Source organism: Tiliqua scincoides, chromosome 9 (assembly GCF_035046505.1).
Source record: "Tiliqua scincoides isolate rTilSci1 chromosome 9, rTilSci1.hap2, whole genome shotgun sequence".
NCBI lineage: Eukaryota > Metazoa > Chordata > Lepidosauria > Squamata > Scincidae > Tiliqua > Tiliqua scincoides.
Window position 1 is genome coordinate 9,785,118 of NC_089829.1, and position 27,918 is coordinate 9,813,035.

At 46.0% G+C, this 27,918-nt stretch overlaps 1 protein-coding gene across 1 annotated transcript; it reads left to right on the forward strand.

Annotated features, from left to right (window-relative positions):
• On the forward strand, positions 1–27,592 carry TMEM51 (transmembrane protein 51). Its single transcript, XM_066637295.1, has 3 exons — positions 1–82; positions 20,023–20,488; positions 23,804–27,592. The coding sequence occupies exons 2-3, from the start codon at positions 20,142–20,144 to the stop codon at positions 24,252–24,254; spliced, it is 798 nt and encodes a 265-aa protein (XP_066493392.1). The 5' UTR covers positions 1–82; positions 20,023–20,141; the 3' UTR covers positions 24,255–27,592.
• Positions 27,593–27,918: the final 326 nt, after the last annotated feature.

Here is a 27,918-nt window from a genome sequence, read left to right on the forward strand (position 1 = left end):
GGCCAGCCCGGGCGTCGAGGAGAGAAGCGGGCGGCGCTCGCAGCCGGGACGATGCGCCCAGGTGCGCCCCGCCGGAGCGCAGGTGAGCCCAGCGCGCCCCGACCCCGCGCCAGACCCGCTCGGGTCCCCCTGCCTGCCCGCCCACCGGGGGGAGGCTCATCCACCCCCAGTCCCTCCCCGACCCCCTTCCTTGTAGGAGGCTCTCCAGACCCCCAGGAGCGCTGGCTTGGAGTGGGCAGGGAGGCAGCCCTCACCTGATGGATGGATGGACCCCTCCTCCTCTCCCCCTCAGGACAGAGGGTTGGGGGTCTCCCTCGGGTAGCCCCCGCTTCACGTGTTTGTCCCTTCTGACGTGCACTGGCTTCGCACACCCTCCTTCCCCACTTTCCTCTTACCTGTCCTGGGCTGATCGCCAGACGGGCCACTCCTTGGAGTGCGCAGGTGGGTGGGTTGGTGGGTAGGGAAGATGCAGGTGAGGCCCCGTCCTGGCCAGGCGGCTCCCCCCTTGCCCGGCTTCCTGGTCCCACCTCCCCAAACTGTCCACCACGTGCCCGCGGAGAACTGCTTTGCTGGGCAGGGGGGGATCGCCCCCACCCCAAAAGGGTGAGACCGACCCAGGGCCCTGACACCTGCTTGGGGGAGGGAAGAGGAGGGGGCAGATGGCGGTTTGTGGGGCTCAGCGTCGGAGATAGCGTGGGACTTGGCAGACTGTGCCTGTTTACTCGGAAGTAAAGCCTGGTGAGCTGAATCTAGGCTGCAATCCTAGCCACGCTTTCCTGGGAGTAAGTCCCGCTGACTATAATGAGTTACCTCTGAGTAGACATGAATAGGATTGGGCTCTAGGGCTGCAATCCTAGCCACTCTTTCCTGGAAGTAGGTCCCACTGACTATAAGGGAACTGACTTCTCAGTAGACCCTCAGTTGGACCCTTAGGCTGCAATCCTAGCCACACTTTCCAGGGAGTAAGTCCCACTGATTAAAATGGGGCTTACTTCTGAGTAGACATGCATAGGATTGGCCTCTCACTCCAGCAGGCTGTCCAGGAAAGGTCTGGCTGGCGTGTGTGTGTGTGTGTGTTTCCTTTGTCTTCTCTCCGCCCCCCCCCCCTCCATGTTTGCCTTCCTGAGCCTCTCCCTTGCCTGCTTCTGCTGTTGCCTTCTGGCTGTTGCAGGACTTTGCCCAGCCTGCCTGGAGCTCTCCTGTCCTGCAGGTCCTCCCAGGTTGGGTAGCAAGGAAGCACTTTGTAAATTCTGAATGAATGAAACTCACCCCTTTATGATTTTGGGAGGCCTGCAGGATCAGGCCTGAGGCCCACCTATTATTAACGTTAATATTGGTTATAATATTTATATACAGCTTTTCAACAGAAAAGTAGCTTGCAAAGCGATTTACATAGGTGAACAAATAAATTGCATGATTCCCTGTCCTTAAAGGGTGGCAATCTAAAAAGGATGCCGAAGTCACCAACAGCGACTGGAAAAAGATGCCTTGCTGGAGTGAAAAGAAACAGTTGTTTTCTCCCTGTTAAATATTTTATTTTTCACATTTATATGCTGCCCTTCCTCCAAGGAGCTCAGGGTGATACACATGGCTCCTCACCTCCTTTTTGTCCTTGCAACAACCCTGTGAGGTAGGTAAGGCTGAGAATGACTGACTTCATAGCTGTGCAGGGATTTGAACCTGGGTCTCCCAGGTCTAAGTTCAGCATTAGAACTACTACACTATCCTGGCTTTCTAAATAGAAGAGGACACCACTTTCAAAGGTGCCTTTTTGCCCAGTTACCCACGTGGCCTGCTAGCTGAGCATTTTGTTTCCCATGGTGTCCCTCCTCCTTCCATTTGCCTCTGGGAAGACTCCAAGTAGGAGATTTCTCCCTGGGGCACTTGGGCAATTTGGGAGATGTTGAACAGCCTTGATTTTCTGGTTGACCATGTGCAAAAGTAGGACTGGGCTCCCTGCCTTCATTGGAACTCTGTTTTGGCTGCTAAGGAGCTGTAGCTCACCTGCTTTCTGCAGAAGTTCCTCCTGACAGCATCTCCAGGTTGGGCTGAGTCTGATACCCTGGAGCAGCGATTTTCAACCTTTTTCATCTCACTGCACACTGACAGGGCATTACAATTGTCAAGGCACACCATCAGGTTATCGACAATTGAAAAGGCACACCATGCTGCTAGTGGGGATTTCACATCCCCCATTGGCCCTACTATTAAATGACCTTCCCCCAAATTCCAGTGGCACACCCGTGGACCACTCGCGGCACACCAGTGTGCCACGGCACAGTGGTTGAAAATGGCTGCCCTGGAGAGTTGCTGCCGGTCAGTGTCAGCCATGCCAAGGCAGCTGCCTATGTTTCTAAGACTTACAGCAGTTATTGGCATGATTTTTTTTATTTTGTCCTTCCTCCCAGAGCTTAGGGCAGCATATATGGTTGTGCTCCCCATTTCATCCTCACAAAGGCCCTGTGAGGTAGGCTACGGGAAGAGAGAGTCACAGGCCTAAGTTCACCCAGTGAGCTTATGACTGAGTGGAGATCTGAACCCTGAACTCCCCAGACCCGAGCCAATAACCTCCACTGGCATTCGATTTTTCTGCACAATTCTAAAGCTTCCAGAGAGATTGTTACCTTCAGTCGGTGGCGGTGAAAGCAACCGAGACGCAAAAGACAGATGGCTTTATTGTGGCATCGGTGTTTATGAATAGGGTTCACTTCATCAGATACCCATGAATTGTCATCCTCAGTTGACTTGCATCCTCATAAATGCACATTTGCGTAAAGGAGGGGGGAATTATCCATGGGGCCAAATGGTGAAGTATAAAATGCAACAGGTGCAACCTATGATGTATCTATAAAGCAATGGAATGCTTTGATCAATCCTTGTCTGGTCAAACTCTTACCATTTGATTAAGTACACAAGCTTTTGATCAAATGTAATTATAACTGTTTGTATGTGATCCATTGGTTTTATTTTAATTGTTTTTAATGTTTTGTTGTTGTTTTTAATTATATAAGCCATCTTGATTGCCCTCATTAAGAGAAAGGCAGGATATGTGGTCTTTAAATAAATATGCTATTAAATATATATTTAATATAAATATGCTTTAAATAAAGAAGCTGAGGGAACATACCAAGATCCAGGTCTACAGAGCTTGCGTCCTGAGTACACTTCTGTACTGCAGCGAGTCATGGACTCTCCGCTCACAACAGGAGAGGAAACTGAACGCTTTCTACATGCGCTGCCTCCGATGCATTCTCGGCATCACCTGGCAGGACAAAGTTCCTAACAACACAGTCCTGGAACGTGCTGGAATCCCTAGCATGTATGCACTGCTGAAACAGAGATGCCTGTGTTGGCTCGGTCATGTCGTGAGAATGGATGATGGCCGGATCCCAAAGGATCTCCTCTATGGAGAACTCGTGCAAGGAAAGCGCCCTGCAGGTAGACCACAGCTGCGATACAAGGACATCTGCAAGAGGGATCTGAAGGCCTTAGGAATGGACCTCAACAAGTGGGAAACCCTGGCCTCTGAGCGGCCTGCTTGGAGGCAGGCTGTGCAGCATGGCCTTTCCCAGTTTGAAGAGACACTTGGCCAACAGTCTGAGGCAAAGAGGCAAAGAAGGAAGGCCCATAGCCAGGGAGACAGACCAGGGACAGACTGCACTTGCTCCTGGTGTGGAAGGGATTGTCACTCCCAGATTGGCCTTTTCAGCCACACTAGACGCTGTGCCAGAACCACCTTTCAGAGCGCGATACCATAGTCTTTCGAGACTGAAGGTTGCCAATATATGAAATAAATATGCCAACCTGGGCACGTGTTGCCTCTGCATGCCACGCCACGCCCCCCCTTAATTGCAACAGGGCTCAGCTTATATTAGTGTTTACATTGAATGGGATGGAGTTATAACATGAGAACATAATTGCACATGAGGGCTCTGGTTGGACCACAGTGACCGTTCATGGGAGTAGTCACTGTGCCTACCACAATCCCTCCAGCTATGCTAAGCTCTTTCAACATCTAGAATCATAGAATACTAGAGTGGGAGGAGATATTGGAGGTCATCTAGCCCAACCCCCTGCTTAGGGCAGGAGATTGTAGGAGGAAGACAAAGTGTGGTCCCCAATAGGACTGCAAAGACCCTTGCAGAATTCCAGGCAATGCTCTAGCATTGAGGAAATGGATGGAGGACCTGGAACCAAATGTTCCTATCTCCCAAAGCCAAAATGGCAGTGGCCCAGCTAAAAAAAAAACAAAAAACAACACCCCACACCTGTACCTAGAATGTGTGGATGTTCCTTTGGTTGCAGCTCTCCAGAGTCCTGTGGTCCTTTAGTGACCAAAGCAATGCTCTCCATGCACTCTGTGTGTCTCCCTGTCTTGGTCTGGAGCAGAAACAAGGGGGTTGCTTGAGTTTGCATAATTGTACCCAGACCTGCCCCAGTAAATCGCTAAGGTGACTTTAGGGAAGCTGGGCATTCTTGGCCTCAGTTTTCTGCATCTGAAGAAGGGTGTCGTCATGATTACCTTCAGGATTGCATCAAGACAGTACACCTGCAGGGTTTTGTACACTCAGAAAGTACAATTGACATACCAAATACTGCTATTGAAGGAGACTCAGGACAGCAGCTAGAAGGAGAGTATGCGGATGTTGGCCCATCTTGCATCTCTTTAAGAAACTGCAGGGAAGTAGACCGTAAGCAGTGACAAAGAGTGACAAAGCAGTAAGCAGTGACAAAGAGCAGTGACAAACATGAACTATGACTTTACATGAACAGGCTGCCAGTTTGGGCACTTCTTGAGAGGTCAGGCTGCTGATTCCCTGGTAGGAAGTTGTACTTCCTCACCACGCAGCCAACCCCTAATTTTCTTCTATTGTAGAATTTAGTGAATTGAATCTGCTTTCTGTCATACAAATATTTGGGGTTCAAGGAGGACTCCTTTCCCCCACATCAGATTGGCTAACTTTCCCTGCTGGACTTTGCATGGCTTGCTTGTTTGAGTTTGAGCCTGGCATTTCCTGCTCTGCATTGGAAGGGCTGTTGTGCATTTTTTGCTTCTGCATTTGACAGGAGGCGGAACTTGAAAGACACTTGGCCCCTTCCTGGTTGATGATTAACCATCTCCCTTCCCTTGGCTTTTCTCATTTTGCAAGTGAGTAGTTTAATATACTGGCCTCTCCTTGTGCCCTAAGTCTTTATGCTGGTTCCCTCCAGAACCTAACCAAGTGAAACCGAGATTCCTGTGTTTTATGCTTAAGCCATTTCTGCACAATGCTGCATATACACAATAGGGATCAAATGTGTACCCCTGGGGGCTGGGCAGAAATGGGTTAATGAAAACAGTTCCTGAGTTCCCAAAGTCTTTATTCTCACTTCCTTAACTCCAGAAATCTGGAATCAAATCCTCCCCTTTCAATATGAGGAATAAATTCAGAATCCTGTGCAAAAGTGTTCTCAAGACCTGGTCACAAATTTGTCTTCCTACTCAGTAGAGGAAAAACCCGTTTTATTACGTTTTTTGTAAGCAGGTGTACTCAAAATGTGCTGCAAGAACAATTCAGCTTCTCTTTACAGAGGAACGTGGTGCTTTTTACAGAGGATTTACATTGATTTAATGTGCACGTCTTTTAAGGTGTCATGCCCAATGTGATGATGATGGGTCATTGCAGTTCCATCTCCATGTCCAGTCTTGTTCTTGGCGGTGCTGATGTCAGGACCATCCTACTTGGGCAAGTTAGCATGTGCTAACTTGAGCAAGTGCGAGTTTCATTTTTGAAACACAGATGTGCCTAAACAGAAAGGAGTGGCAGAATGTTTTTTGCAAAGGGGTGTTGCATGAAACGACACTTTATGTGAAAGGTCTACAAAGTTTTACTTTTCTTATTGAGGGCAGGAGGAAGGAGAGATGGAAATGCCTGCTGGATCAGGCCACCATGGCCCGTCTCATCCAGCATCCTGTTTCCATTGTGGCCCATTTGATGCCACTGGGAAGCCCCACAAACAACCCCACTCCTGCTGTGACTCTCCTGATACCTGGTATTTAGAGCTTGACTGCCTCTGAACCTGTAGCCATCCTGACCAGTAACCATTCATAGATTTCCTCCATGAACAGGTCAAATCCCCTTTCGGGTCAAATCCCCTTCCTGTGGCAGCGAGTTGCACTGAATAATTATGTGCTGTCTGAAGAAGTCCCTCTTTGTCCTTCCCAAATCTCTCACCAATCAGTTTCATTAGGTTCTGGTGTTGTGAGAGAAAGGGAAAACAGCTTCTCGTTTTCCACGTCATGGACCATTTGAATAGAGTCAGATCCTTTTAAAAGCCTCAGCTTCCTTTTTTCTGAGCTAAGGAGTCCCAAGATTAAAAAAACAAAAAGTCCCAAATATTTCAAGCTACCCTAGGAGAAAATAAATGGGTGTACTTGAAGGGTTGGACTAGATGTTCTCCACAGCCCCTTCCAACTCTAGAATACAACTGGGGGGCCATACCTGTTCCCTGTTGATATGTCCCCAGCCATTAAGAATCGAGCCTTCTCCTATCGTGTAGTTTGTACTGAGTCTGGCCATTGGGGCATCTAGCCTGCCTGCTCTGATTGTCTGTTGGCAACCTTCAGTCTCGAAAGACTATGGTATCGCGCTCTGAATGGTGGTTCTGGAACAGCGTCTAGTGTGGCTGAAAAGGCCGATTCGGGAGTGACAATCCCTTCCACACCGGGAGCAAGTGCAGTCTGTCCCTGGTCTGTCTCCCAGGCTATGGGCCTTCCTTCTTTGCCTCTTTGCCTCAGACTGTTGGCCAAGTGTCTCTTCAAACTGGGAAAGGCCATGCTGCACAGCCTGCTTCCAAGCAGGCCGCTCAGAGGCCAGGGTTTCCCACCTGTTGAGGTCCACTCCTAAGGCCTTCAGATCCCTCTTGCAGATGTCCTTGTATCGCAGCTGTGGTCTACCTGTAGGGCGCTTTCCTTCCACGAATTCACCATAGAGGAGATCCTTTGGGATCCGGCCATCATCCATTCTCACAACATGACCGAGCCAACACAGGCGTCTCTGTTTCAGCAGTGCATACATGCTAGGGATTCCAGCTCGTTCCAGGACTTGTGTTGTTTGGAACTTTGTCCTGCCAGGTGATGCCGAGGATGCATCGGAGGCAGCGCATGTGGAAAGCGTTCAGCTTCCTCTCCTGTTGTGAGCGAAGAGTCCATGACTGCTCTGATTGGCAAATCAGAATCAACAGCAATCCAGAATCTCAGACAGGATCTTTCCCACCTGAGACGCTTTTACTGGTGGTGCTGCTCAGAATTCAACCTGGGCCCTTCAGCATGCAAAGAACATGCTGGATCACTATGTTTCACTATGTAAGCTTATGTTTCTACAGGTATGATGCCACCCACCTCTGTTGTTAATCCAATGGCTGATAGCATCACACCCGTGGGAACCTAAGCGGCTGCCTTTTTGCTGATTCAGATTATCAATCCATCTAGATCAATATTGCTTACACTGACTGGCAGCAATTCCCCATGGCAGGCCTAGCTAGTGCTTGTGTGCTGCTGCCTCAGCCAGCTGGAGAATGCTGCCCCCCCCAATAAAAAATAATTAAAAAGTTAAAAAACTGAAAATGCAACAATGATGCATGTACTGTAGCACACAAGAGCTTGTCCTTTTCCTCGGTGGCTAAGAACGGGGTCCGCTGCTGCCTGGATTGTCTTCCTCCGTTGACAGCAATCTGTATGGGACAGAGAGAAGCTGCAGCATGTAGTGCCCCTCATCTTGCTGCCCTTCGGAACATACCACTTGATGATGTCTCCTTCATCGATGTTCCGGCCTTGCTCAGGTGTGTCAGACTACCTGGGGATGCTGCCGAGGATTGCGCTCGGGAACTCGCTCGTGCAGAACAGGTGCTGGGTTGTTGCTTGGTACACGAGATAGACATAGCTCAGAAGGATTCTCTGCTTAGGAATTCACCACCAGGTGTGGGAAGAGATGAGTTGGACAATCCGTGGAGATTAGCAATTTTGCCAGTGGTGCAGCTTTTCCAGAACACCTGGAATTAACTAATCAATATCCATTTCAATCCATTTCTTCTTTAAGCATGTTTGATTCCTATTTACAAACGAAATAATTTGACATGCTGATATTTTGACATGATGAGAAGTGGTTTTAGTTTCCCACTTCTGGCTTCTCTGATAACTGCTCACTGTGTCCTCTCCTCATGTCCCTGCCAGTGTGGTTGCAGGGACGTACACACCTCACTGTGTGGGAAGGGGCTATTTCTTCAGATCTCATAGTGGCTCATTTGCAGATATTGGGGTCTGGATTTTTTAAGTTACAGATACCCTTGACATTCGTCTCTCCCCCCTTTTTTATTTTGGGAAGCCTTGTGTGGGAACTCTTTCAGAAGATGAAAGAATCTTTGAAGCAGTCATCTGACTTTGGCCACAGTTATCTACCGCAACAATCTTATCGAGGCAAATTGTGCCAGAATCCACCTCCCATATTTGAATTGCACAAAAAGCCTGTGCCTGTACTCCTCAACACACTTAACTAAGGTATGGCGACCCAGTTGTTTCAGAGTAAGCAAGTGCACAGGATTGTGCTGTTCTGGATTGCCACGACTTTAACAGAAGCAGGTAAAATTGCAAGTTAAAAAATAGAATCTCTGCCTGGCTCTCCTTGTATTAGTCACTATCCAAAAACCTCAACACTTCCTATCTGTAAAATGACAATACGAAATGCTTGATTTGGCCAGCGTTTTGTGCAGCTTGATGGATAGGTTTTAGAGTTCATAGGATCATAATTTTGGAGGGGACTTGGGAGGTCATCTAGTCCAAACCACTCAGTGCAATCAACAACTACAGCATCCCTGACAGGTTGTCAGCTTGCCTCTGCTAGAAAACCTCCAGCAAGTGGCAGCCCATGTTCCAGAGCTGGGCAGCTCTTTCACTCAAGCAATTTTTCCTCATGTCTAGTTTCAACCCACTGGTTGAGTTCCACCTTCAGAAACCACCAAGAACAAGTCCTCCCTTTGTTTTGTGTGACAACCTTGCAGCAATTTGAAGGCTGCTATCATAACTATCCTTAGTTGTCTCTGCTCCAGGTGAGACATCCCAGGTTTTTGTATCCATTCCTCATAGGACTTGATTTGTAGACCCCGTCACCATCTTTGTTGGCCTCCTCTGAACCTGATTGAGCTTGACATTGCTCTCCCATAAGTGTTATGACCAGAACTGGACAAGGTGTTAGAAGTAAAGTCTGATTAGTACAGAAAGAGTGGAACTGTGACTTCTCACAGTCTGAACTTTCTCCCTTTGTGAATGTAGCCCCTGCCCTTTCAAACCTTGATCTTTGATAATTTAAGTAGATTTGTATTTATACCTGCACATCATATTTTTCACATTTTTAAACCCTCCTTCCTCCAAGGAGCTCAGATTTTGCATGGTCTCCTTTTTGTCATCACAACAGCCCTGTGAGGTAGGTTAGGCTGAGAGTGACTGGCCGAAGATCACTCAGGACGCTTCGTGGCTGAGCGGAGATTTGAATCTGGATCTCATTCCAACACCAGAATCACTGCACCTTCCTTTAGGGCAAGGGTGGGCAAACCCCAGCCCGGGGGCCATTTGTGGCCCTCAGGGGTTCCCCAATCTGGCCTGCAGGGAGCCCCCAGTCTCCAATGAGCCTCTGGCCCATCAGAGACTTTTGGAGCCCCCACTGGCCCGCAACTGCCAGTCACGACCGCGAGATATGCGTTAGAGGGCTGCGTTAGAGCAAGGCCTTTTATAGTCTCCATGCATTTTTGCTTTTCCCTGTTTATTATTTTAACCCCCCCCCCCTTGTCTCTAAACAACATACGTCTCCATGTGTTTCTGGCTTGGTCTGTATGTTTTCACTGTGCAAGAGGTGTGTGGCAAACGGTTCATAGTTCTTGTGTGGTTCCTTATGCCTGTTCAGGTCCAGCCTATTTATACACGGATTTTTTATGCACAGATTTGACTCAACACGAATGGCCCCTGCAGATGAGAAGGAATGTGCTGATCCCTGGAGAAGGGGAAAATGCACCCCTTTAAAATCAGTTTAAAAAACTGAAGAGCCCTTTAACAACAGCCTCCTTAATGAGAGAGAGAAGAGGCAGTTGACTGACAATCCATCATTCCTTCTCTCTCCAACAGACCCCTCCCTTCCCCCTGAAAGAAAGGTGATAGCTTTGCATTGGTGAAGTGTAAGTGGGCTGAGTGTAAGCTCTCAGCTCTTTGTAAGCTCTTTGAGGACTGATTGATGAATTGTCTTCTTAATGATTCTTATCTTAGAGTCAAAAGGTCAGCAAGGTGGTTTTTAATTCACAAACAAAGAAACTTTGTTTTTAAAATTGATTTGCTATAGTGTAAATATAGTGCCATCCACATGAGTGCTTGGAGGGAACCCACGCAAATAATTAGTCTCAACCTGTATTATACTTCTCATGTGTATTATAAATAAGCTCAGCAAAATAATTCATTCATATAAGATCCATCTCTAATGTATTCATTTGTGTGAATTTATTCAAATTAGAAATGTAAATTAATTCTTTTTTTTTTCTCCTGGCTCCCGCCACAGTGTCAGAGAGATGATGTGGCCCTCCTGCCAAAATGTTTGCCCACCTCTACTTTAGGGCTGTCTCCTGTCCTCTCCTGTAAATTGGGTGCTATGGTGGTTTGTGACATGTCATTATGAAATATAGAAACCTTGGCAAATAGCAATGAAAAAGGTTTGATATTAAGACAGCTTTGCATTTTAATACATGTGTCATGCAATGGTTTGACTGGAGGATTGTCGCAGTTGGCTTGGGTATATGGTTTATGAACTGACGGACAGATAGAAATAATGCAGTCAGGAAGTGGAGAGGGAGGAGCTGTTGGCAGGCAGAAGCCCCGAGTCAGGAGCTGCTTGTGTGTAGGACCTGCTTGCCCAGCAAAATCTGTAGACAGGAAAAGGAAATTTATATTACAGCAACAGGAAAGGGCTGTGACCTGTTGCAGTGGGGAAGGCTGAAGCAGGGCAAAAAAAGGGGGGGGAAGTGGTGTGACTCCCTGGCCCTGAGAAGGCTTCCAGTTTTGCAAGAGAAATGCAGTGGCCTCTGTGATGACCCCGTTAGCCATACCTTTTTTCCTTTAAAAAAAAAAAAAAGTCTTAAACATTTTCCTTGCAGTTTGCAGCCAAAGGGGAGTGTTGTGTTGTCATAGGCAAATACACTTGTTAGATCCTCACAACAACCCTGTGAGGTAGGTTAGGCTGAGAAAGAGTGACTGACCCAAGGTCACTCAGGAAGCTTCATGACTGAGTGGGGATTTGGACCTGGTTCTGCTAGGCCTAAATCCAACACCAGAACCACTACATCAGCCTGGCTGCTCATGGGGTGCTTTGGATAACCGGCTCTTGTGCTATCATCTGCAAATGCAGTTGTTAGGTTTCCAGCGTGACTATATGTTTTAATCTGAATCAGGGCCTGAAGCAGCACTAAGGGAGAGATGGGCAGATGGGGCCAATCCATGCAGTTGCACAGAGGTTCAGAAACTGTTGGAAACAATGAGAACTCTTGAAACTTGGGAGAAAGCTGGGGGGGGGGGCTGTTGAAGTTGGCACCCCCAACTTCATGTTGGATGCTTCCAGAGCTCTGCCCCGTGTTGGAGGCGTGGTTGTGGTCAGTAGGAACTGAATTTAGACTTGCTGAGATACGTGCTACAGCATGCTTACAGTTGGCATGGCGCAATGGTGAGGGGAGATGGGTCTGGATAGTGTGCATGTCTGCTGATTGAAAGCCCTCGGAATTCTCCCTAGAATTCCGTAATTCCGTAATTCTCTGCAGCGTGCAGAGAAGGTGTTTTCATAGGTGTGACTTGATTTGCAAACAGGCTCTGGAGTGCAAAGTGGAGACCTGGCTATGTGTATCATTTGTTCATTGTACGTATATCCCTCCCTTCCTAGAAGGAACACAGGTTTGGGGTCTTGGCCTCTCCCTTTCAAATGTTCTGCCTGAAAATGCTGGTCAAATCTTTGCTTGAAATGCAAGCAGAAACCGAATGCTCTTTACTTCCTTGTTAACAGACAGAATCTCTAGGAATCTTGACTTTCTCCCTTCAAACCTATGAAGCCCTGGCTTTTGTGGGGTGTGCATGTGTAAGAACATAAGAAGAGCCCCGCTGGATCAGGCCATAGGCCCATCTAGTCCAGCTTCCTGTATCTCACAGTGGCCCACCAAATGCCCCAGAATGTGTGCACGTGCCCCCTTCTCGGGTTTTGTTTTTGAAAGTTCCTGACTTCTGCAAGCCTCTGGAGTTCAGGGAGCACCCAGAAACCTCCATTGGTTGTGTTGTGGGCGGCTGTGTTGTGGCTATACTCCTGCTGTCCCAAGGGCGAGGTCTTTAGAAATAGAGGGAGAAAGAAGCATTCTGGATATAGCACAGAGCAGAGCAGCATTTCTCAAAGTGTTTTCCTAGGATCCCTGGAGTTCCCTGAGACTTCTTCAGGGGCTCCATGGGCATACCATAAATGGGCACTATCTTCTCAGTGCGGTGCTACTCCGTGCATGGACCAGTGCTCTGGGACTCTGCACATATGGCGGTGGGGCTCTCCAAGACTCCATTTAGGAGTTTAAAGGGCTCTGGAGATTGAAAAACTTGCATAGAATACAGATATGTGCCTCTTGATGTCGGGGTCTGTTCTGCAAACCCCATCATTAGCCACATTGGTTGTTGGCAACCTTCAGTCTCGAGAGACTCTGGTATCGCGCTCTGAAAGGTGGTTTTGGAACATCGTCTAGTGTGGCTGAAAAGGCCAATTCGGGAGTGACAATCCCTTCCACAACGGGAGCAAGTGCCAAGGTAGTTGCTTGGAAAACCACTATTGGCTGCTGGGTTGTGCCCCAGAATGCCTTTTGGCAGCCCTTTAGTGCCCCAGAATGCCTTTTAGCAGCCCTTTATTATTATTATTATTATTATTATTATTATTATTATTATTAACAGTATTTATATACCACTTTTCAACTAAAAGTTCACAAAGCGGTTTACAGAGAAATCAAATAACTAAATGGCTTTAGTGCCCCAGAGTGCTTGCATGAGCAGGAAAAGCTGGAAGAACACAGCTAGCTGCTAAAAGCATAATGGAAAGCATACAAAGCACCGGTTAGCCAGCTCAAGGAGGAAAAGAAGTTAACCTGGTGAGTTTGGTGGGGTCAACCCAAACATCACTCTGCAGTGCATACCTTTGTATAGAAAATATGAAATAATGTATTGCAAAATAACACATCATATTCCACAATGTCAGAGTGGCTAAAAACAAAATAAGAAAAAAGACCAGTAGGCAACCTGGGAGCTCTCAGGATCCTGAGCTTTTGCTTCAAGCCTTGGACAACTGATCCCCACATGGGTGACTTTAGGCTGAGGAAACAGAGAAATTGTGTTTTTGGAATGGAGGCCCTCAAAGCCACTGAGAGCATCAGGTACGCAGATGTTGCTATGGCCACTCAAAATATGCACTGAACTTTTCCAGGCTGAGATAAGGAGGTGATTCAGAGGTGATTCCTTCTAATGCTTGCTTTTCATTAGAGAGGGAAGATTACAGGCTGTGCAGAGGTTGGTCTAAATTAATACTGCAGCATTCAGGCTGGCTTTAGGGGAAATGGCTCCTGTTGGGAATCATTAACCTCTGAACTGCCACTTAGTCTATTTAAAAGCAACTAAAGTACCTCTCAGCCTGATCCCTGTTGATGAGCAGAGGAGAAAGGATTTCATCCATTTTCTTTGTTAGGTTAACAGCCTTTGATGGGTTTCTGAGATGTGACTTGCAAGAGAAATGCAAACCTTTTAAGCAATTAGCTTAAGGGCAAGACAGCACAAAGCAGAACTCTCTGCGAGCTCCATGTTGGTCTGGGTGTCTTTCAAGATCTGGCACCCCTCCCCAAGCAATCAGATGCACCAAACCAGGAAGTTCTTGGTCCTGTCTTATAGGACAGGTGTTGCAGAGATGAAACTGGAGGGTTGGACTGGGAACTGAAAGAGCTGGATTGAAGCTTCTCATGAATTTGAGTAACTGTAGTGGGGCAATAGTGTCCCCTACCCCCACCCAGCACTGCTTCGGCAGAGATTTATTTTATTTTTTATATTTTTCACATTTCTATACTGTCCTTTCTCCAAGGAGCTCATGGTAGTGTACAGGGTTCATTCCCTTTTTTTGACCTCACAACAACCTTATGAGGTAGATCAGGCTGAGAGGATGGCCCAAGATCACCTAGGAAGCTTTGTGACTGAGCAGGGGGGTTTGAACCTGAATCTCCTAGGTCTGAGTCCAATTCCAGAACCACTACACCATATTGTTATTCACTGGAGCTTTGTGAGCTGCCTGGGATTTAATTTTAAGTTGGGACAAAGTTGTTTAACAATAAATAATAATAAGCAATAATGTAATGTCAGTCCTTTTATTTAGATATGAGTGAATGGGTTTATTTTGTGCTTGAGTGATTTTTTGATACTAGAAGTCAATCCAACGCTCTAGGGGTGGGGTGTCAATATCTTTCTGGATCTGGTTCACTCTTCATTCATCCCAACATTTGTCACCATGCTTGATGTCAAGCACAACAGCAACAAATTGCCAAAACTGTCCCGCTCTATTAGTCTTGCAGTTAATGGCTGAGTTCTGAGTCAGTTTTGCAATTACATCTCTATAACTCATGTTTTAAGTTCTGGCCAGTGGCCACACTCTAATGCTCTGTATCCTACTTACATTTTATGACGACTGGGGAGCTCAAGTTCAAAGATCCAGATTACTAAAGTGGCTCCTTTTCCCCATCAGGCTTAGGGTTGATCATTCCCTTTGACAAGCCAGTTTGGTCTAGTGAAGACAAGGTTGGAGGCTGCAAGACTCATGTTGTCATGTGAGGCTTTGGAAACCTGAGGCTCAGTTGGGTAGCTGCATACCACAGCCTTTGCTCATATGCATACGTGCCATTGAGCTGTTTTTTGTTTCTGTTCCTGATGGTTTTGATAACTTTTTGTGTGTAATTTGTACATCTACTTAATTTACCTGTGTTCTAATGCTGTATTTTGACCCTTGTTTTCATGCCCCCCCCAACATTTCACAGATGGAAGTAGGAACTTACTTATAATGCCCCCAATTCTTATTCTAAGAATTCTTCTCCTGCCCAAGGTCCTCTCTTACTTCCGGTATCCTGCTTTGGTTTATTCTGCAGTAACCTTCCCTTGATTGACTTGAAAGGCAAGGGGAGGGGATGAACCAAGAGAACATACTTGAAAAACAGCATTATCATCTGGTAGGAGACCAGCAGTTCACATAATACTTCTCCAGCTGCAGCATGTGAGTTGGTGCCTTTGTGTTCTTGGGTGTACCTAGGTGTGGATAGAGACAAGGTACATCCATTCACGAATGGAGAAATGTATGAATGGAACTATTAGCAAGGCTGACTCAAGACCTCCTGACGTGCCAGATACCATCATCCTTCTTTAGACTTGTGACTCTGACCCGCTGATTTTCAACCATTGGGCTGTGGCACATTAGTGTGCCACAAATGGTCTGCAGGTATGCTGTGGGAGTTTGGGAGAAGGTCATGCATTAGTAGGGCCATTGGGGGTTGTGAGCCCCTGACCGGCAGTACAGTGTGCTTTGTCAAGTGTAAAAAAAACTGATGGTGTGCCATGACAATTTTAGCACCTTTTCAGTGTGCCATGAAATTGGGGTGCAGATCCAAGGAAGGGGCCATGGGTACGTGGCCTCCCCAAACGGTCTCCCAGCAGGGAAGGGTGCTCGCCTGGCTGGGGAGCAAAGTTGGGCACTTGGGGACAACCACAGGGGGGCAATGACGAGATGGGCTGGAATGGGAGCCCAGGTCTACCTGGAAAGTAGATCTGGGCTCTTGATTTAAATTATGGCCTCCTTGGCCGAATTTCACTGAATGAGTGGACCTGGGCTCCCGCCTGGACTTGGAGTCCAGATCTACCGGCTGGGTAGACCTGGACTCCCATTCCAGCCAATGGCTCCAAGTCCATGTGGGAGCCCAGGTCTTCCTGCCCAGCAAACTTTGGCCATGGCGGCAATGTTAAATCCAGAGCCCAGGTCTACCCGCTTGGTTTACCTGGGCTCTGGAGTTGGTAGTGATCATAGCCCCCTCCCCAACCCAAACACTGGATCTGCCCCTGCATGAAATCCCATGAGATGAAAAAGGTTGAAAATTGCTGCTCTAGCTCTTCTCCTGCACACATCATCTTCCACTGTCAAATCCAGAAAGAGGGGAGATCAGGGGAGTCAAGCACTCCCCACAAATCTGTTACCCCTGGATCTGTTATTGCCTCCATCAGCCTTGTGACCCTGACTGTCCTGTGTTTCCCGTTCCCTTGACAGCTTAACATATTGCTATGCCACAGCTTGCACCTTCCTTCCAGGTTATTCCAGCAGTAGATTGATGGCCATCTCTGGAGGAATAACTAATGTTTAGTTTTGAACTGAAGTGTGTTTACCTTCTCTAGCTAATTGGCAGGTGTGGAGTTCATTAGTGCAGAGAATGTGCTTCCTTTGCCTTTGCAAGCTAAGTTGGATGTTGATGGCAATTGTCTTGGCTGCTAGTGTCTCCTCCTCCTGCCCCTTGATGAAGGGACTTGTGGCTCTTATGTCCTTCAGATCCCTCCTCCAACCCACTGTTTTCTGTGCAGGCTTTTGGCACGGTCCCCTTATCCCCATCCCCTACTAAAACTAAGTTTAATTACATGCTACTGAAACAATTGCATATTCTTTCACCTCTCTACCCCTGTCTCCATCTCCTTCCCCTGTAGCCAATATTGCGCTGTAAGCTCAAGAGTAAAGACTTGGCTTTTTCTCCTTTTGGAAAGTGCCATGCATGTTGATGGTGATATATAAATAAAAATAATTTAAAGGGTCTTGTGGCCCATTGAATGGATGAAGGAGAGAGGCACATAGTTCATGGTGCTAACCGCTACAGCAGTGGTGTTCAAACTGGGGCATTGTGACGCCCCACCCTGAGGGCCCTGCCTCTGCCCCCTTAAGGGGCAGGGCAGGGGGGAAGGCAGCAACGTGATCCCCAGGATTGTGCTGCTCAGGGGGCTGCAGGGACTGGGGTGTATTCACCAGTCTCTGTTTGGAAACCACAGTAAGTCCTTGCAGGGGAGGGGAGGGAGGCGGGGGGTGATGGTGAGCCACTGATGAGCATTCTTTATGTATGGTTATCCAATCAACTCACAGTTGTATCATCTCACCCATTTTACTAGCTCAGTGATGGAGATGTTATGGGGAACCTTATGGAATGCTTTCCTGAAATCAAGATAAATTACATCCATAGTATTCCCACAACCCACCAAGCTAGTAACTTGATTAAAAAAGATGAGATTTGCCTGGCAAGTTTTATTTTTGACAAATCCACGTTGGCATCTGGTAATTGCTGCATTGACAGACTGGCTGTTTTACAATTTGTTCTAATGTCTTTCCTGGAATGGAAGTCAGACTGATGTGTCTACAATTTCCCAGGGTCTCCCTTTTCCCCTTTTTGAAGAAAGGGGCAACATTAGCCCAACTTCAATCTTGTGGCACTTCCCTCGTCTTCCAAGGTTTCTCAAGATAATTGACAGAGGTTCCAGGAGTACATCAGCAAGTTCTTTCAGTACTCAGCATGCAGTTTGTCTTGTCTAAACAACCTGAGTTCATTTAGACCAGTTAGTTAGTTTTTAACCAGCTCTGTCATTCCTAATCTGCAGAGCTGTCCCATTCCCCCCCCCCCCACCTTTTGGGCTAATGATCCAGCATAAGTGTTTGCCCAGTGTCTGCCCTTTTTGGGAGAAGACAGCTGTGAAGCAGGAGCTCAACAGTTCTGTCCTCTCAACAGTTCACCATCCTTATTAAGCAGAAGTACTACCATTTCATTTCTCTTTCTTTTCCTTTGAACGTACCTTATGTGACTATATTTGGGAAAATATTACATCTCTACTGCTTGGTTGGGTTAGGAAGGTGGTTCTTTATTTTAAATAAATCTTTAAACTTATACTTATTGTAAACTTTTAATTAATTTAATTTGATTGCTTTTGTCGTATGGAGGTGTTAAAAGTTTTCCTGCTTGATGATGTCACTTCCGACCATGACATCACTTCCAGGTTAATGACATCAGTTCCAGTGGGTCCCAACAGATTGCCATGCTAAAAAGTGGGTCCCGGTGCTAAAACATTTGAGAAGCACTGCCTGTAGTAAAAATAAGAATGATACAGGTAACATCATTTTAATTACTGTAGATACTTGACTATAGCAGTAAAATTTTTGCCAAGTAATCAAGCTCCAATTATCACTTCACCTTATCCCCGGGTCAATCAGAGGGCAGAGCCTTTCAACTCTGAAAAGTTTTGTTTCTCAAGCAGCAAGCAGGCACAGCTCCTTAGAACAGTGTTTTTCAAACTGTGGGTTGGGACCCACTAGGTGGGTCACGAGCCAATTTCAGGTGGGTCCCCATTCATTTCAATATTTTATTTTTAATATATTAGACTTGATGCTACCATGGTATGTGACTGCATTTGGGGAAACGTTACAGACCTGTACTTTTAACAAGCTACTATGTATATTATTTTAACAATTATAGTAAATGGTACTGATTCCTGGGTAAGTGTGAGTAGGATTGCAGCCTAGGATTGTTAAAATGTTCCTGCTTAATGATGTCACTTCCGGTCATTACATCACTTCCAGTGGGTCCTGACAGATTCTCATTCTTAAAAGTGGGTCCCGGTGCTAAATGTGTGAGAACCTCTGCCTTAGAAGCAATTTGTTTCTACGGCAACTGGGAAATTCCAGCCAAAGTTAATCTTTTCTCGTTCCTTCGTTCCCTTTTGCAAATGCTTGCAAAGCAGGTCTGTTTTTTTCTGCACCAGGATGGGATCCTCCTTTCCATTTGAAGCAAAGTCCCAGGCTACAATTCAATGCACCCTTACTTAAGAATAACACCCATGGAAAGCAGTGGGTCTACTTCTGAGTAAAAAGGGTTGCAAATATATGCAGCTGCACCTCTCTGCTGTGAATTGAATTGCACGCTCCCAGTTATGTGTTATGGGTTGTATGTTGTACGTAGAGCTTCTGGCTTAACACACCAGACACCTTAAAGGTGGATTTGATTCATGGTTCTCCTGCAGTGGTTGCCAATCTTTTTCACTTGGATATCCCTTGGCAGCCCATTTCCATAAATTGTACCCTTCATATTAGCAAAATGTTTGTAATTAATAATACAAGCCCTCATCTCCTCTATATGAAAGCCCAGACATCATGTATTCATCACAGTGTTTTCTGTTTTTATCTGTTTGAAGAACAGAAGACTCTGCCTCTGCACTGTTTTGCACCAGAAATGTGCTGAGAAATTCTGGGTGATTGATCACTTTCCATATTATTGTTTCAGCTTTTTTACTGTGCTGGTTTTCAATCATTGGTTCATACATGAATTGATGACCAAAAACTAGCTATTGGTGGAGCTTTTGCAGCCAACTAGCTACCTCCCTTCCTGCCTTGCTGGTCCTTGCAAGGCATTCCTGTCTTGCAAGGCATTCTGGAGCATGACCTGCCTTTTTCTGCCCTTATTCCATTCTTTTTCAAGTACCCCTAAAGGTCCTATTTAGTGTCCCTGGGATTACATGAATACCAGTTTGGAAACCACTGTTTTACTGGTATGTTGTTTACAGTGCACTTACTCTGATAGTGTTTACAAAAAGGTGGTGAAGACCAGAATTTAAAAAGAACAAAAATGTGTCTTATGATCTTTTACTATGTTTTTAATAAATTAGAGACTACAGTTCTTAGGTAACAATTAGCAGTGGGTTATTTTTCAGGATCTGGCCTTGGGTAAAATCACACAAAACTATAGTCAGATACCCCTCCTAAGTTTAACCCCCAACTTATCCGAGGGTCATAGAAAATTCCATGATTATTGGCTCAAAACCTGCCCTCGACTTATCTTTGGGATCGACTTATATGCGAGTATCTGCGGTAATATCTGCTTGTTCTTGTATTTCCCCAGATCTCATGCTACAATTGAGTTCTTGGAAGGAGCCGTAACTAGAGCCAAGCTTGGACCTTGTCCCTGATTTTTGTAAGACATGTTCTAAGTCGTCTCGGAGCACTCCACCATTGGGCAGGATGGCCCAATCCAGATCGAGTGGATCGCACTACGCCTTGACAGCCATTGGCTTGGGAATGCTTGTCCTCGGGATCATTATGGCTGTCTGGAACTTGGTCCCGGGCTTTGGTAACAGCAGCAAGTTCCACTCATCTGCAGGGAACCTTAATAAGACTGAATCTGGTGGAGGAGGACTTCTGAAGAACAAGACGTTTTCGGTGGCTTACGTTCTCGTTGGGGCTGGAGTGTTGCTTTTGCTCTTTTCCATTTGCTTGAGTGTTCGGGACAGACGACGACAAAGACAGAACGAAGGCGTCTCTCGGATCCATCACCAAACATCAGTCGAGCGCCAGCAGCAGGAAGACAGGTGGGAACACCCATGAGAGTCATTGGTCGATACTGCAGCAAGGAAATTTTAGAGCAACTATAGTACAGGGCTTCCAACCCAGTAAAAAGAGAAGTCCCATTTCAAGCTCAGGGGGCCCCTGGTGCTGACTACATTTTGTACTTGCCACAAGCCTTACCCACCTGATGGAGGGACAGAGTCCTCTCTGATGTCATGCTGAGTTTTTGTCCTCTCTAGGTCTAAGCTGGAGAGCACAGAGTGGGGGCTCATCCCTGTTGTGCTACCCAGATGAGGTAGTTTAGTCTTGCGCATGTGCCCTCACTTTTTATCGGAGATTCACACTGTCCATCCGTTCATTTCATCCACAGTTGTCATCCCTCTGTTTTTTGGTAGAGGAAATTTTATCTTGAGAACAGCAGTATTGCAAGGCAAACTCAGGGGCAAACTGTTGTTAGCACTACCACAGTGCACCCTCACTTTACAATGGGTTCACTTTGGGTTATAATCAAATCATTTTGACAATGGACTTTCCATAGTAAAACGGTTCACTGGGCAAAAAGGTGTTCACTTTGACATTGGCTCATGGTTGCATCAGCAGGACCTCGTGGGTGACAGATAAGCCAAACAGTGACGTAAATGCAAGCATTTGGTAGCATTTCAGCCAGTAGCGGTGTTTTAAAAGTCATAGCTGTGTAAAGGGAGGGGGAGTATATAGCTGATGCAAATGCAAGTCTTTTAGGTAGCATCTCAGTTGGCAGTAGCATTTTAAACTGTGTCTGTGTATCCTGAGGGAATGATACAGCTATGTAATTTTTGTTTTATAATTATAACTTTGAATAAACTGATAACCGTGGCCCCTAAGGAACGCAGTAGGCACCTTTTTAATAACTACTTTTACAGGAGGAAATAACTTAGTTCTGGGGCAGAAACATCAACTTCGGAGGTCTTGAAACCAAAACACAATGTGTTCTTGGGTTCACATTACAATATTTTCACAATACAATGGTCTCTCTGGAATGAAGTCCCATTGTAAAGTGAGGGTCAACTGTATTCCATCCTTTTTGGTAAAGTGCAGCAACGGTGGATGACAGAAAAGGAAAGGGTCACATGCTAGATAATGGAGATTGCTGAAGTGTTATGGGGAAAACTGCAACAAAGTGTTGTGTAGAACTAGGGATCAGGCCCAGCCAACTGAAGAGGAGCAAGGCCTCAGCAGCCCTCAAGAGCCTAGGAGTGCATTCCCATACATGCCTACTAAGTCTCATTCTCCCAGAAAAGTGTAAGAAGGATTTCAGCCTCAGTCCGATTCGCTGCTGACCTTGCCTCTACTTTTAAGCCTTTGTCAAGCATTACATTTGACTCAGTTAAGAACATAAGAACAGCCCCACTGGATCAGGCCATAGGCCCATCTAATCCACCTTCCTGTATCTCACAGCGGCCCACCAAATTCCCCAGGGAACACACCAGATAACAAGAGACCTGCATCCTGGTGCCCTCCCTTGCATTGGCATTCTGACATAGCCCATTTCTAAAATCAGGAGGTTGCACATACACATCACGGCTTGTAACCCATAATGGATTTTTCCTCCAGAAACTTGTCCAATCCCCTTTTAAAGGCATCCAGGCCAGATGCCATCACCATATCCTGCGGCAAGGAATTCCACAGACCGACCACACGCTGAGTAAAGAAATATTTTCTTTTGTCTGTCCTAACCCTCCCAACAATTTCAGTGGATGTCCCCTGGTTCTGGTATTATGTGAGAGTGTAAGGAGCATCTCTCTATCCACTTTATCCTTCCCATGCATAATTTTGTATGTCTCAATCATGTCCCCCCTCAGGCGCCTCTTTTCTAGGCTGAAGAGGCCCAAACGCCATAGCTTTTCCTCATAAGGAACGTGCCCCAGCCCAACAATCATCTTAGTCGCTCACTTTTGCACCTTTTCCATTTCCACTACGTCCTTTTTGAGATGTGGCAACCAGAACCGGACACAATACTCCAGGTGTGGCCTTACAATTGATTTGTACAACGGCATTATAATATTAGCCGTTTTGTTCTTAATACCTTTTCTAATGATCCCAAGCATAGAATTGGCCTTCTTCACTGCCGCCGCACATTGGGTCACCACTTTCATCGACCTGTCCACCACCACCCCAAGATCTCTCTCCTGATCTGTCACAGACAACTCAGAACCCATTAGCCTATATGTGAAGTTTTGATTTTTTGCCCCAATGTGCATGACTTTACACTTACTTACATTGAAACACATCTGCCATTTTGCTGCCCATTCTGCCAGTTTGGAGAGATCCTTCTGGAGCTCCTCACAATCACGTCTGTTCTTTACCACTTGGAAAAGTTTGGTGTCGTCTGCAAACTTTGCCACCTCACTGCTTGAAAACTGCACAATCCTATGCATGTCTACTCAGAAGCGTCCCATTGTGTTCAGTGGGAAATATAGATTTTTTTTTTGGGGGGGGGGGGGAGAAATATAGATTTTTATTTTAAAAGTTTCATGGTTCAGTGGGGCTTACTCCCAAGAAAGTACGTACAAGATTGTAGCCTAAATTGATGATAATTTGTACTCCTTTAATGAAAGGGAGATTTAAAAGAGAGAGGTGGTGGCTCAGTGGGAGAGAGCCTGCTTTGCATGCAGAAGAGCCCAGGTTTCATCTCTGGGCAGCAACTGCAGGTTGGTCTGGGGAATGAAAACCCCAGTCTGAAACTGCTGCCAGCCTATACTGGACTATACAGTTGGCCCTTGGCATCCATGGAGGTTCTATTCCTGGAACTCCTGCAGATGCTTAAATCTGTGGATAATGGGATCCAAGGGTGGGCCTCTTAGGGGACCTCCAGTCAAGATCGAAGGTATCCTCTGGTCACATCCGGAACTGTTCTGAGGCACAGGGAGGCTGTGCGCAGCCTCCTCGTGTTTTGGAGGGCCTGCCAGGCGCAACTGGAAGGCACTTCCAGTCACATCTGGGAGATCAGATGAGGCCTTCCACCAAACCCACAGATAGGGTGGGCCTGTACTGAGCTAGACAGACCAGAGTGGGACCACTGGTCTATCTAGCTCAGTTTAGGCCTACCCTTTTTATCTGTGGGTTTAGTTGAGGGCCTCGCCTGATCTCCCAGAAGCATCTGGAAGTGCTTTCCAGTTGTGTCTGGCAGGGTCCAGTCCAGTGTGTCTGGTCCAATTCTATAACGCAGCTTCCCTCTTTTCCTGAGTATGAAGAGGGGAACTTCCAGCTTTGGCTGCACTTTGCTAGGTGGTGGTTATGAATGGAACCAGGTAGAGATGAAATAAACCAATGACTGTTTCAAAATTATCTCTCCATAGTCAAGAAGATGATGAGGAGTCGCTCTCTCGCTACTACGTGCCCAGCTATGAAGAGGTCATGAACAGGGACTACCCTGACTTGAGAGAGGTGGACAGGAATGCCAGAATCAGTATGTCTCTTCCCTCGTATGAATCTCTCACTGGGATCGATGAGACCACGCCGACCAGACCCCCCGCTGCTGCTGCCGCCGCCGCCACCCCTGCAACTGGTGCCTCTGAAGCGAGGCCCAATATTGAACGCCAACCGAGCAGGCACAGCTCCCGCCTCAGCAAGAGACTCAAACCCTTAAAAATCCGGAGGATAAAATCTGAAAAGCTTCACCTAAAAAACATCAGGATAAATCTTCCAGATGGGAACAGTTCAGGTCGCGTAACAATAGAGCCTCTGACCCCTCCTCCGCAGTACGATGAGATCCCCAAAAAGCTCCCAGATAACCAGGAAGAGACTTAAGGCAACCATATGGATGTCCTTCGTTAAAACACTATGAAATACTTGACTTCCTGGGTGAGGTCAAATTTCCTTTAGGTTTTAAAAACAGCCAAGATGGCTTGGACTTGATGCCTGTTGGGGTGAACCTTGTCTCCTAAAGGGACCAGGGCCTTGATCTCACATGAGGTGATCTGGGTTGTATCACTTCTGCTGAATGCTGCTTCAGGCATGCAAGCAGACAAAATCTCTAGCATGTGACGGATCAGAGTTCTTGCTCACGCTTTGATCCTCTCGTTTTCTATGTATTAAGTCCTTTCTTCAGCATGTGAAATCTCTCCAGAAGTGTTGTAGCCCAGGAACTTCAGTGAGAACCAGACCCAAATGAATCCTGCCAAGATCTGCATTGCAAAATTCAGATCAACATTAGGGGTTTTTTGATAGATCTTTAGCAATACAAATCTTTTATGTACATGGTTGTTGTTTTTAAATTATGACATATTTTGTATGCCTTTGATTTTCTTTTCTAACCTAGCACTCCAGAATGTCACACTTTTGGTTAAAGTGACATCTTCATTTTGACAGTCCCTGGGAATGGGACTCTTCATTTGCACTAGATATGGCCTTGGGATGAATTATAAGCACAGGTGCCTTATGCAGTGTCCATAATGGAAACACAAAACATTATGGAAGCAAAAAAGGAAGGGAACTCTTAAGTCCATACATTTTGGCTTAAGGATACATTGATCTTTTTTAATGACAAAGGAGCAATCTCTGCTGAAAGCCTGAGAGAAGTTAGGATTTGAGATTCGAAATGGGGTGGCAGATTGTCTTCTAACGTTGTGACTTTCGCAGTGGTTGTGCTATGAGGAAAGACAATATTCTCAAGAATGTAACATTTAGGTAAGAATTGGGATGCTGTGAGTTTCTTTTTTCAAATAAACAAATAGGATGTGAATGGCTTGTAAATGGAGCAACCAACAGCTATTTGAAAGATTGAAGACAAATATTTCCTTCTAACCAGACAGATGAATATTCTTTTCATAGAATCATAAAATCTGACTTGGAAGGGACCTTCAAGATAAGAGTTTAACCCCTTGCCAGTGCCGGCAATCTACAGCCCACAAATGGCTATCCAGCCTCTGCTTAAACACCTCCAGCTATGGAGAGCCTCTGTCACCTTCCAAGGCAGACTGTTCCACTGCCAAATACTTGATGCCAACAGGATGTTCTTCCTAAACCAAATCAAAAAACTTTAAATTTTAATTTAAACCCATTTGTAATTTAAACCCATTTGTCCAGTGGTCCTACTCTCTGGAGCAATTAAGAACCTTTTAGGATGAGCAGCATGTAAAAATTCCAAGTGTTGTAGGCAAGTGGAATATGTAGTGCCTTCTCTCATTTTCTAGCAGATGGGGGGGGGGGGAAATGATGCCCTCCCTAATCGAACAAGCAAAATGGAGCTCTTTTGGCCCGTAATCTGGACCAGTGTATCCATTAGGCCAACTGAAGTCATCACTTCAGGCAGCAGATTGATGGGGAATATCCACCTCCATCTGTCTGATAGTTTCTGCTGCCCTTCTCTTCCCATTCAGTGGATTGGAAGAGGAAATATGAAGAGTGGTGGGTAAGATGCTTTAGTCCACTACTGTCTCGTTTTCTACATGTCTTATTCCATTCTGCCCCTGTCTTTTCCAGTCCACAGACTAGGAGGAGCAGGGACTGTCACAACACCAAGGAAGGGGGCAGCATTTGGCCTTGGGCTGACCCTTTCGTAGGGGTTATAGAACTAAGCTTCAGTTATTTTACAGACAAATCTTTCCACATCAGTCTTCCTTTCCCCCATCAGTGAAGAACACAGCTACATCTCTGCACACCAAGATGTTTTTACCTGATGACTCTTAACTACCTGTGGTGATGCCTCTCTGAAACCTGGGCCTGGAGATCTCCATTTTGAGAAGTGAACAATTTCTGAAACAAAATTTCTAGAGTCCAACTTTTTGGGTTCCTAACAGAGAACACTCATTCCAGCTATGGGAGGGCTGACTGTGATCTGTAATGACAGAATGGTGCTGTGCACATATTTCAGAGTACATGCTTCTTTATGTGCTCCAGCACTTCATCCTGGCTCTGATGTAGGTTGTGGTAGAGCTCAACTCTGTTTAAGGCTAAACCCTAATACAAACATTGGGACTGGCTGCAAAGGCTAACAGATTTTTGCTGGAGCTTTGTGGAACTTTTTTAGATGTGTGCAGTGCATAGTTCCATGCAGAACTGAAGATAAAACACCATGCATCTGATGGAAGTGAGCTTCTACTCTGTCAAAGCTCCTCCTGCAGTGCATTGGTTAGTTGTTAAAATGCCACGAGTCTGTGTTGATGTAGCTGCAGCAAGAGAACACAGCAAACCCTCTGCAAGTGTTTAAGACTGGTCCTTTTTCCTGTTGAAAAACAGTGATTTTCAGCCAGTGTGCTGCGGCACATTGCTGTGCCGTGAATGAAGCCACAGGTGTGCTGTGGGAGTTTGGAGGAAGATCATCTATTGGAAGGGCTATTGGGGGATGTGAGCCCTCCACCAGCAGCATGGTGTGCCTTAACAATTGCTAAAAAACTGATGGTGTGCCTTGACAAGAGAGCTTTTTCAGCATGCTGTGAAATGGAAAAAGGTTGAAAGTTGCTGTGTTAGAGGGTATAAAAAACAATATTTTGGCACCTTAAACACTTTGATTGTATAAAGGCTCATGGAGTACAGTTCACTTCATCAGATGCAGGAAGTGAAATCCACAGCAGCACTGCTAGGAGATTATTGCCAATGGTGTATTGCCACCATGCTTACTTTGAAGTTTGTTAGCAGATGAGTCTTGGACTCTGTTGCATTCAGTCTTTTCCCCTCCATACCTCCAAATGTATGTCTCTGTCCATCTATGCATGTATCCCTCCACGGCCTGGAAGGATACCATCCAACACTAAACAATAATATTGTGCACGTAACAAAACTGAAAAGATGTGAATCATTTTCATTCAGTGTTTTGGCTGCTGCCACCGTCAATAACACATAATTCTGAATTAAAAACAAGCCAATGTGGTGAGAGTTTGAAGGAGGTTGATGGTGGTCTTAGCAATGTTCTGCCTATCCTGGTTTCACTTTTCTCTGTGGCTTTTTAAACTTAATGTCAGCTTTTTTATTAAAAAGAATGTGAATGGTGGCACATAAAAGAGAGTTAAAGAGACATTTGCACTTCAGTGTTACCCTCAGAGGAGGGTCTTCAGCGCATACCTCTTTTTCCCCCAATATCCCCGCATATGATGGTTTTTAGTCAGAGAGGCTCTGACTGTATGATGAAGTGAACTCCAGTTTCATAAAAGCACTACAATAAAGTTGGGAGTGTTTAAAATGCAACAGGCCTCTTTGTTTTTGTTGCAACACTCTGAGGTTGCTACTCTTCTGGAAGTTGCAGGAGGCTCAGTTGTCTGTAGTGCACTGTTTCTCAAACTGTGGGTTAGGACCCACTAGGTGGATCGTGAGCCAATTTCAGGTGGGTCCAGATTCATTTCAATGTATTTTTTAGCAGACTTGATGCCAATATGGTAGGTGACTGCATTTTACTTTACTGCAGCTATAGCAGGGTTGTGGATTTCCCACAACAGCTGAGTAAGGGTGTACTTAACTCTCCCCACCCTGTACTCTT

What these genes read in the sequence shown, in the direction of transcription:
- TMEM51 (XM_066637295.1), top strand. Translation starts at nt 20,142, where the DNA reads ATGGCCCAATCCAGATCGAGTGGATCGCACTACGCCTTGACAGCCATT. An exon ending in CGCCAGCAGCAGGAAGACAG is followed by an intron (nt 20,489 to 23,803) that starts GTGGGAACACCC and finishes ATCTCTCCATAG; the next exon opens with TCAAGAAGATGATGAGGAGT.